This window comes from Mustela nigripes, chromosome 8 (genome assembly GCF_022355385.1).
Source record: "Mustela nigripes isolate SB6536 chromosome 8, MUSNIG.SB6536, whole genome shotgun sequence".
In the NCBI taxonomy this organism is placed as follows: Eukaryota; Metazoa; Chordata; class Mammalia; order Carnivora; family Mustelidae; genus Mustela; species Mustela nigripes.
Window position 1 is genome coordinate 21,982,703 of NC_081564.1, and position 11,343 is coordinate 21,994,045.

At 42.1% G+C, this 11,343-nt stretch overlaps 1 protein-coding gene across 3 annotated transcripts in view; it reads right to left on the reverse strand.

Annotated features, from left to right (window-relative positions):
• THOC5 (THO complex subunit 5) overlaps positions 1-11,343 on the reverse strand; it is a 35,216-nt gene that overhangs the window by 22,370 nt on the left and 1,503 nt on the right. For 2 of the 3 annotated variants that reach the window (XM_059408775.1, XM_059408776.1), the window contains exons 2-7: positions 10,192-10,323; positions 8,032-8,175; positions 7,037-7,150; positions 6,799-6,896; positions 4,287-4,433; positions 2,798-2,912 (exon numbers count right to left, since the gene is read on the reverse strand). In XM_059408775.1, the coding sequence (XP_059264758.1) occupies positions 2,798-2,912; positions 4,287-4,433; positions 6,799-6,896; positions 7,037-7,150; positions 8,032-8,175; positions 10,192-10,287 (714 nt within the window). In that variant the 5' untranslated portion in view covers positions 10,288-10,323. Of the gene's footprint in view, positions 1-2,797; positions 2,913-4,286; positions 4,434-6,798; positions 6,897-7,036; positions 7,151-8,031; positions 8,176-9,840; positions 9,919-10,191; positions 10,324-11,343 lie in introns of those variants that run through there. The other variant, XM_059408777.1, reaches the window with a different exon arrangement.

Below are 11,343 nucleotides of genomic sequence, written 5' to 3' on the forward strand. Positions count from 1 at the left end.
AAAAAAAAAAAAAAAAAAGAAAATAAGACAGTATCTCCATGACCCTGGGACAGAGATCAATTTCTTAAATAGGACACACTAACCATAAAGGAAAAAACTGATCATCAGATCATATAAAAATTAAGAACATATGCTCATTAAAAGATACCATTATGGGGTGCCTGGGTGGCTCAGTGGGTTAAAGCCTCTGCCTTCAGCTCAGGTCATGATCTCAGGGTCCTGGGATCAAGCCCCCGCATTGGGCTCACTGCTCAGCAGGGAGCCTGCTTCTCCCTCCCTCTGCCTGCTGCTTTGCCTACTTGTGTCCTCTCTCCATCTCTCTAATAAATAAATAAAGTCTTTAAAAAAAAGAGTATATATTATATGATTCCATTTGTTTAAGTTCAAAAATGGGCCCAACTAACCTATGACATTAGAAGTCAAGATAATGGTTACGGGGGGGGGGGGGTTGTGTGGGTGAGAGGAGACAGTGACTGGAAGGGGAAATAAAATTGCTTCTGAAAAATCAATGTTCTTTTTCTCAATCTGGGTGCCAGTTACAGAGATGTGTTCACTTGTGAATATTCACTGAGCTATACATTTATGAACGATATGCTTTTCTATACACAAAATTATTTTTTTAAATGTAATATACGTGCACTGTTTTAAAAAGCTATATCTGGGGCACATGGGTGGCTCAGTCAGTTAAGTATTCAACTCTTAATCTCAGCTCAGGTCTTGATCTCAGGGTTTTAAGTTCAAGACCTGTGTGAAATCTACTTAAAAAGATTGTATTCAAGTTTATAAAGCAGAAACTCTCCAGAGGCACCTTACTGGCTCAATTGGTAGAACATGTGACTCTTGATCTCAGGGTCAATGCCCCACATTGGGTGTAAAGTACTTTAAAAACAAACAAACAAACATCCCAGTTCCCAAACTCCAAAGTAATTGTTAATAGTTTGGTATAAATAATGACTCTTCTAAGCATACACTGGACTCACATATGCATATATATATGCATATGTATATATGTATATACCATATATATGCATATGGATACTTTGTTAACAAAGGTATACAATCAAATAGTACTTTATGTCCTACAATAGGCATTGTTTTGTTTAATTAGATGATAAATCTTTGTTCTGTCCAATTATTTGATCAGTGGTATGATGTCCTCTATTTCCATCACAGCTATTAAGACTGTACCATACAAAAATTTATTTAACCTGGGGCGCCTGTTTGGCTTAGTGGGTTAAAGCCTCTGCCTTCAGCTTAGGTCATGATCCCAGAGTCCTGGGATCTAGCCCCACATCGGGCTCTCTGCTCAGCAGGGAGCCTACTTCCTCCTCTCTCTCCGCCTACTCTGTCAAATAAATAAAATCCTTTAAAAAAATTTTTATTTAAACTGCATCCTATTTAGGCATGTTTAGAGAAACTCTAATTAACAGGAAAAATTAAGGGGTGCCCACGTGGCTCAGTCCATAAAGCATCTAACTCTTGATCTGGGCTCAGGTCATGATCTCAGGGTCAAGAGATCAAGCCCTGCACTGGACTCTGCAATGGAGGTAGAGCCTGGTAGTCCCTTTCCCTCTGCTCCTCCTCCCACTCATTCTCTCAAATAAATAAATAAACAAAATCTTAAACAAAAACAAAAACCAATCAGGAAAAATTAAGTACAAACTTTGCATTTTCTTTTCGTCCTATTATGAAGTGCTACTCAGAATATTTGTTAACAATTCTAATTCTATGTCAAGAGTTGAAGGGAGGAAATGCAGATCTTGCCAAATCCTAGAAAAGGGAATCTCTGATTTCTCTAGGGTCCTTTTGCGAAGTTCCTCCTTATTAACCATTTACTCTGCTACATAAAACTATGAGGATTTAGAGGAGTGCCTGGCTGGCTCAGTCAGTAGAGCCAGTTTGTGACTCTTAATCTTGGTGTCTTGAATGCATGCCCCACATTGGGTATAGTGTTTACTTTAAAAAAAAAAAAAAACAACTATAAGGATTTAGAGCAAATCTGGCCTCACGGAGCAAATAAAAATCAGGTCACCTATACAGAAAGACATGACATTTTACATTATATTCTAAAGTGGGGACTTTTCCTCCCAAAGGCACCTAACAGTTTTCAAATATGAGTAAAGTTCTTTTCAGAGAGAGTACCTCTACTGAACATCTGCCCCCAAGGTGCAGTCAGGAGTCTAACAGACATCCACAGAAGCAGGCTTAGAGGCCTGGAGGCTGAGGGCTGGTGGAAACCATTCTGGGTAAATTAAACCCAGAGTTTGCCTGGGTGGCTCAGTTGGTTAAGCAGCTGCCTTCGGCTCAGGTCATGATCCCAGCGTCCTGGAATCGAGTCCCGCAACGGGTTCCTTGCTCGGCAGGGAGCCTGCTTCTTCCTCTGCCTCTGCCTGCCATTCTGTCTGCCTGTGCTCGCTCTCTCTCCCTCTCTCTCTCTCTGACAAATAAATAAATAAAATCTTAAAACAACAACAACAAAAAACCCCCCAGAGTTTGCAAAAGTATTTTACCTGGAAGCAGCTCTGGGTGAAAAGAAAAAATTCCAGACAAACGTATGTGTATGTTCCTGAACCCACCCAGCATCTCTTCCACCCAGGACACAACCTTACCGTACTAGCTGGGCAGAAACTCCAAACAGGACCATCCTCGCACTGGGCTCTGACACCCACTAGAGTAACATACCTGGCAAAACCCAAAGGGAGACAGGCTGCTGGAGGCCTCAGGTCAGCAAGGTCTCACTGGGTGCTGAGGGCAAAGCAAAAGGCCAGTGTTGGGGATGATGGGGGGAGAGTCCTACCTGCATGATGCTATTGAGGCGAGGCTGGAGGCTGCTTAGGTACTCCTTTTTGACCTCAATCTCCTTAAGGATCTTCTCCTTGTTGGACAGGCACTCTCGGTACTTCTCCGCCAGCCTATTGGGAAAGGACAGACCACTGTCACTCGAAGCTCCTCAGAGATCTCCCAACACACCTACTGACTGTTACAACCCACCTAATGACAGTTAGTCATGATTAACTAATGTTTACCTAGTACTTACTCTGTGTCAGATACTTCGAGAACTCTTTATAAGCATTATTGCATTTAATCCTTATAAAAATCCTGGAAGATAGGTAGGGACTCTTCTTTTCCCCAAAGGAAGAAACAAAGGCTCAAGTAGACATCTTGCTCAAGGTCATTCAGCTAAAAGCAAGTACAAAGCTGGGCTCTGAATCCATACCTGTCTGGCTCCAGAGGCTCTGCCCATTAACCACTAGGGAATATCCCTGTATCATTTTCTATTCCCTTTCTTGCCTCTAGGGTCTACAGCCAAAACTTTCACAAACATGTGGACCTAGCAACTACAGAACCCAAATGAAGCACTTAAACTGGCCTGAGTGGGGCAGAGTGGTGATGGACTGTGGACCACAGGAATAGAACACTCATGATTTAGCCTGTGCCAAGGCAAGCCATGTACTGGACAGGGGAGTGATGGGCCAGCCCCATCTGCTCAACACCTGACACTAATTCCGTAAGAACCACACTTAGTGCTTATTAAATTCATAACATGGACCAAAAGCATAAAATACATTTTATAACAGGAAAAAGAAAAAGAAGTAAAAACACCTGCTTCTTCAATGGAAAACAGAGCAAATGTGTCAACAAAAGCCCTATTATTCTCATACAAATATGGGGAAGAAAGTTACTATTAATGAAGGAATACAACCATGAAAGATCTGATAATGAAAAATACACTATCCCCTTAAAAAGACCTCGATTAGATTACACAGTATATGTGTTCTATTTACAATTAATAAATAAAAGATCTTTATTAATACAGGATTTTTCATGTAAAGGTGTGCCTTGAAGCATAATTTATGATAGCAAAAAAATAACTGAAAGTCCGATCCAACAGAGGAAAGATTATGTAAATTATAATTTGTCTATGCACGGGAATGCTGTATATAATCTTCTAAAATAATGTCTGCAAATCTTTAAAGTACCACAGAGGCAGAAGAAAAAGAAAAAGAAAAAAATTAAATTTACAGTACAAAAGGTTACATCTCAAATGTTAAAATTTTAAAGGAAAAGTTACTCCAATCTTCTATTAACAGCCTTAACCAATTCCAGCCCCACCCATTATATTGTTGGTCAAGTTTGAATTATCAGGTGCAAATTAATTTGGTCTTAAACCAGTCCACTGGTTCCATAGAACTCTGCTGTATGATTGTGGGTCATGCATCACAAAGCACCATCCCCATAAAGGTCTGTGTCAGCACAGATTAACAAGGTCAGGAAGGATACACAACCTTTTTCGCTGTTCTAGCTCCCAGTCCAGACGTGCAAGGGTTTGCTGGTGAGGGTCTCCCATGGTGACTTCAGCCTTGCTAATATCTGGAGGAGCCTCCTTATAAAACTCCTCTAAACTGACCAGATCAATTTCTTCATGCTTCGACCTGCAGAGAAGAACTACATGTCAGGTTGCTCTTCTCAGGATCCCAAACCATGGATTAAGTGAGCCCACAGTTCCCTCCACATATGCTTACTCAACCCTGTTTTACAAATATCCAGGAACCTAGAACCCAGTCTTCTCAGCAAATGCTCATTAGTAAATGTTTCATTTTGAAGAAATATAGTTGGTGACATACGATAGGATCCTTATCCATCGTGTCTAACGTTTTTATCCATGAATTAGCTGAAGACCTGGAAGGGATGCTTATAAAACTTACAGATGTCCAAGCTTAGCAAAAGAGGTTAAGAACTGAAGGGTGAATAAAAATACTATAGGGCGCCTGGGTGGCTCAATTGGTTGAGCATCTGCCTTCAGCTCAGGTCATGATCCCAGGTCCTGTGATCAAGTCCCATATCAGGCTCCCTGATCAGTGGGGAGCCTGTTTCTCTCTTTCTTGCTCATGAATAAATAAAATCTTCAACCAACCAACCAACAAACAAAAAACACTACAGTCTAGACCTAGACTGCCAGGTTGAAACCAAGAATTAGAGACAGGAAAAAAAAGTAAGGGACTGCATTTAAGTTCAAAATATTAACTGCATTAAGCATGGGATGGGGAAGATCCAGCAGGGTATAATGATTTAGAAGCTTCAACTGTTTCATATACAGTGACTCACAAGAAAAGAAACCTAATGCTTTTTCCTGCATTAACACAGTAGTGCACAGGCTGTGGACAAAAGATGATAGTAACAGCAGTTACCAGGTATTAAGCACCCACTGTATGCCAGCCTCATCTCACTTATTTCTCATGATAACTCTTATCAAATGGGGATTTCTATCTCCATACCTGAAATGAGATGAAGACTTCTACAACTGAGCAGCTTGCTCAATGTCACACAGCTAGTGAGTGGCAGATCTGGATGTGAATCCAGGCTGTCTGACGGGGGCCAAGGGTGGTCACCCACCTCTCCATAGGCCAGGGTTCTACTGCATTCTGCATTTGTCAGCTTTCATCTGAGTTACAGCCTGGTGCATCACATTCTTTTGTATTTAATACCCTTTTATTTTTAAACAGTTTAAGATACACAGGAAGTTTCAAAAATAGTACTGAGAATTTATTTCCTCTGTGTACCCTTCCCCTGGGTTCCTCCAATGATAACATCTACACACAGTACATTACGAAAACCAGGAAACGGACAATGACACAATATTATTAACTGAGATACAAGCCTGACACAGATCTCACCTCTATTAATATTTAACTATTATTACATGAATTTGTACAGCAGATAAAGGTACCTCCCCCAAATCAGCATAATTGTCAAAAATACACCAGACTCAATGACTGATATGCCCCTCTTATCCCAAGTTTATTATAAATAAAACCTACATCGGGGGTCTGGGTGGCTCAGATGGCTAAGCATCTGCTTTCTGATCAGGTCAGGATCTCAAGGCCCTGGAACCAAGTTCTGCATTGGGCTTCCCACTCAACAGGGAGTCTGTTTCTCCCTCTTCCTCTGCTCCTCACTCCCACTCGTGCTTGTTCTCTCTCTTTTTTAAAGATTTTATTTATTTATTTGACAAAGAGATAGAGAGCAGAAGTAGGCAGAGCGGCAGGGAGAGGTTAAAGCAGGCTCTCTGCTGAGCAGGGAGCCCAACTCAGGGCTCAGTCCCAGGACCTGGAACCATGACGTCACCTAGCCAAAGGCAGCCGCTAAACCTACTGAGCCACCCAGGTGCCCCCCTACGCAAAAAAACAAAAACAAACCCCAAAACACCTGCCTCTTCTCAATCTGCACAAGTAGGTCTGACCAAGCAAGAATATATTCCCTTCTCTTCCTCTGTCTACTCCTCCTTCCTTCTCATCTCTCAGGTTGGATTTGCCAAGAGGCATTACATTTTAAGACAGACACTGACAGATTATAGTTTGTTCACCTGAAAGCAGCTAAGTGGCAAGAAGTTCAGCTTCTGAAGAATAAAATCCAGTTGCAAAAATGAATGGCTGGAACTTTAGAGAGGAAAAAATGGGCCAAAGGTTAAAATGATTTGGCTGGAAGGCAGTTGCTCCTATGCAAGGTGCCCAGGAATCAGACTGGTAATGTAAAGGCCCCTGCTGGAGAAAGACAACTGCTTTTGACCAGGTGCAGAGCTCAAAACTTTGAAAAGTCAGAAAGGCTTCCAAGGTTCTTTGTGCAGCCTGAAAACACTGCCTCCAATTCTCCCAATCAAAGTGATCTACTCACCCTTGTCCCAGATCCTGCAGTCTCCAAGCCCATCTGATTTTTTAAGGAGAGTAGCTCACACTGAGCTATGTAAGAAAAGCAGTTATTAACAGACTATTTTGCCAAAGGCTGTTCTCTGAAACTCACTTGAACTCCAGACACTTGGTGATCTCTTTCTGCAGGTGCATCACCTCATATAACAGGTTCTGCAGCTGCAGGTGATAGGCATCTACTTTCTGCTTGGCCTGAAAGGAGGACAAGGTCAGAGGTGAGTGGGTCAAGTCAGGTCAGACAGAGGAGAAGCAAACTCAGGGAAGAGGTAAAGGGGATTAAGAAGGGAATGTGGGGAAAAGAGAGGAGGAGGATTAAACCTCTCAATTTCTACCTCATGGGTCTGATCTCTTCCTTTCTTCAACCTGATGTGGGCTAATCGATTAAGCTTCTTCAGGGTCATGAAATGCACACAGCTCTGGATCCTCCGATCTTCTATCTCAACCGCCTGTAGGCAAAGAAAACTGGTAAAGATCCTGTCAACAGGTGCTGGCTTAGCTTCCTTCAGCACCTCACTTCTGACCCATCCCCATCCAGGACCAAAAACAAATACTGGAAGGAACTCAGAACCAAGAGAAATGTAAGTGGGAAATGCAAGAATGACTGTAGAAGGGAAATCTGGGCCAAAAAACAATTTCTGCTCGGACTAAAGTAACAGGAAGAATTGAAGACGGAGCAAGTACAGCCGATGAACAATTAATTTGTCCCTATGTATTGTATACAGAGATCCTAACAATAGCAACACCCTGCACACTATCGGTCTCTGAGAATAACATTACAGAATACCATAAATGAAAAGTTTGGCTACATTAAAATATGATGTAATTATTGTAACAATACTGGCTAGTATAAGCACAAATAAGTGAGATTCTTAGAAAAATATGGGTTTTGTTTTTAGCCACTGTTTGGTTTCTTTGACCCAAAGTCTGTTCCATTCATTTAATGTTAAATAATTTCATTTCTGAAATTACTGTGAAATGACATACTTGTACATATTCATCCTTAAAAAGCAAAGGAATTTACACATATCATTTCTTAAAACCTAGCAAAATGCCCAACATGTAACACAGTTAGATGAATTATCAAATAACAGTTATGAGAAAAATCAGTTGTCCTGTACTTTTGTTACTGTAACTGGTAGTTGAGTTGGGTGGTGATGACATGTTCCCATAAGTTAACAGGCAGTCTCTGGAGCCCCCAGACTTCAACCCCCTGATCACGGTTAGGACAGAAGACCATGATGAGGAAAGGCTTTGATGGGTGCAAAACCAGGCCACCCATTCAAACCCACCAGGTTCTTGTCTGCCCAATCCCAGTCCCACTCCTTACCACATCCTTGCCTCCTCTGCTCTTCAGGTCCTGGATCTCAGCCATGAGCCTCTGCAACTCCTGGCATGTGTACTTGTACAGCTCATAGTCTCTGCCAGGGTCCCGCAGATCCACTTCAGCCTCCTCACTGTAGTATTTACCTTCCTGTGGAGGGGAGGAAACAGGCCTTAGGTGGGGAATAAAAGTCGCCCTGCTGGGACCAGGGACACTGGGCTGAAATCAGTTTACAATGAAACCCCAAATCAGGTGTCTAAAAAATCTGGTCCTCAAATCAAAGGTTTTTGTTCTTTTCAAAATGGAAAAGAATTCATTCCTCTTTTCTTATTTCTAACCATAAAGTAATGTGTGCTTGGTGTCAGAGACTCAGAACACAGTGAGAAGTATCAAAAGCAAAATGAAAAGTTGCCTGTAATCTCACCTCCCAGCCTGAAATAACTATTTTTAATACTGCGGATAAACACAAATTTTATTTTTAAACAAAATGGGATCATACTTTTCATGCAATTTCTCATCCCAATAAATTTAAATATCCATTAAAATGGCTGCATTATAATCCACTATATAGATGAACTAGAATTCATTTATCTAAGTTCCTACTGATGAGTGTTTAGATGATCAAATAAAGCTTTAGCAGAGATTAAAATTAAGAAGGGAATGTGGGGAAGAGAGAGGAGGAGGATTAAACCTTTCAATTTCTACCTCATGGGTCTGATCTCTTCCTTTCTTCAACCTGATGTGGGCCAATCAAAATTGGTCACTCAGCCTTAAAAGTGAACAGAATGCATTTCTTAAAGAGAGAGTCCACTATAGTTAATAATACCGCACTGTATATTTACAAGTGGCTAAGAGAGTAGGTCTTAAAAGTTCTCATCACAGAGGTGCCTGAGTAGCTCAGTGAGTTAAGTGTCCAATTCTTGACTTCAGCTCAGGTCTTGATCTCAGGGTTGTGAGTTCAACCCCCATGTCAGGCTTGACACTAGGCGTGGAGCCTACTTAATTAAAAAAAAAAGTTCTCGGGGCGCCTGGGTGGCTCAGTGGGTTAGGGCCTCTGCCTTTGTCTCAGGTCATGATCCCAGGTCCTGGGATCAAGCCCAGCATAGGGTTCTCTCTCAGCGGGAAGCCTGCTTCCTCCCTTCTCTTTGCCTGCTTCTCTGCCTACTTGTGATCTCTGTCAAATAAATAAATAAAATCTTAAAAAAAAAAGTTCGCATCAGAAGAAATAAAAATTTTAACTATACATGGGGATAGATGTTAACTAGACTTTTGTGGTGATCATTTCACAATATATACAGATATTGAATGTTGTACACCTTAAATTAATATGTTATATATCAATTATATCTCCATAAAAAAAGAACCAGTGCCTGCAGTGGATAAGGTATTTTTGTTAGTCTAGAGTTCCTAAATCTGAGGAAAACATCATTTTCACTTAAATTCAAATTCTTACGTTTCTCTATTCTAGTTTAAAAAAAAAAAAAAAAAAAGTAGGGTGTTGGGGTGGCTGAGTCAGTTAAGCATCAGCCTTCGGCTTAGGTCATGACCCCAAGGTCCTGGGACAGAGCCCCGCATCAGGGAACCTGCTTCTCCATCTCCACTTGTGCTTGCTCTCTCTCTCCTGCACTCTCTCTCAAATAAATAAATAACATCTTAAAATTAAATAATAAAGTAACCAACCAACCAACCAAAACTATTAATTTCATAAATCAGCTTGACAGAGTCAAGGAGAAAGAAACAGTAAAAGAACCTGCTGACCACATGAGCTCTCAGGCCACAGAAGAGATTCTGTGGGGATGCTGTTCTGATACTAACTCAGCAGCAGACCAGGGATGCCACATCTCCAGTCACCAGTGGTGTGCTGCTTCTTCTGGTGTACTGGCTTCTTCTGACCTTCAGGAAAAATGGAGACATACACCATACTAGAATGAGGTCTCTGTTCACACACTACTTATGTCTAATACAGGCTGGTAGGTTCTTGGGATGCTGCAGCTAAATCAGATGTAAATACTAAGGTCTGTAGAACCAAGGGAAGTCCCAGCACCTGGTCAAGCAGAGGCCATCTGGGAGGCAGTCCCTGTGACACTCAGCTGCTGCAAACTCAGCGTGGTGCTTTGGCCACAAGCTATAATTTCTTAGCAGTGTGGCAATCCTGGCTGACCTCACCTGCTCTGTATCAGAACGGTTACGCTTCCCTTCAGCGGGTGCTCCATCACTTCGGATCACTTTGGGCTTCCGTTTTTTGCTTGATTCTGATGACATGGTTGTTTGATCACGTCAGGAGGAAATAGCAGAGACCTGTTAAAAGGAGGAAACTTTAAAGATTTTTCAGAGCTGGAATTGGGAGATTTTCCTGGAGTCAGAATAGTGAAGTCTAACTAGTAGTTCTGGCCACGTATGCCCTTGTTAGCTCAAAAAAAAAAAAGGTCACTTAACCCTCCAAAGCCTCAGTTTAATCCTCTGTAAAAGGGGGGAGGGATGCCTGGGTGGCTCAGTCAGTTAAGGTGAAGCCTTCACCTCAGGTTATGATCCTAGGGTCCTAGGAATCGAGTCCCTTGTTGGGCTCCCTGCTCAGTGAGGAGACCACTTCTCCCTCTCCACACTGCTTGTAATCTCTCCCTCTCTCTCAAATGAATGAACAGAATCTTTTAAAAAATAAAAAGGGGAAATGAAGCACCTGTGTGGCTCAGTTGGTTAAGCGGCTGACTCCTGATTTCAGCTCAGGTCTTGATCTCAGGGTTGTGAGTTCAAGCCCTGCATCGGGTTCTGCGTTAGGTGTGGAGTCTATTCAAGATTCTCTCTCCCTCTGCCCCTTGCCCCCGCCCCCGGCGTCCCATGGGCACACTGTATCTCAAAGAAAAGGGGGGAATCATCCCTCAGCCTGTCCAAAATGAACTAATCTTTTCCAGCTCTACCTTGTTTAAAGGCACCACAACCACATCTCTGACTAAACTCCTCTGCCTAGCATATATACCCATTTCCAGTACTACTGATTGATCACTGCACGCTGGATCTGATCTAAGCACCTTAAGGGTATGTTCTTACTTGATCCTTATATGAAACTTTTCAGATAAAAACAAGTACCATTTTATGGGTAAGAACACTGAGGTTCAGAAAGAAGAACGAGTAGGGGTGCCTGGGTGACTCAGTGGGTTAAAGCCTCTGCCTCCGGCTCAGGTCACGATCCCAGGGTCCTGGGATTGAGCCCCACAGCGGGCTCTCTGCTCAGCAGGAAGCCTGCTTCCCTTCCTCTCTCTCTCTGCCTGCCTCTCTGCCTACTTGTGATCTCTGTCAAATAAATAAATAAAATCTCAAAAA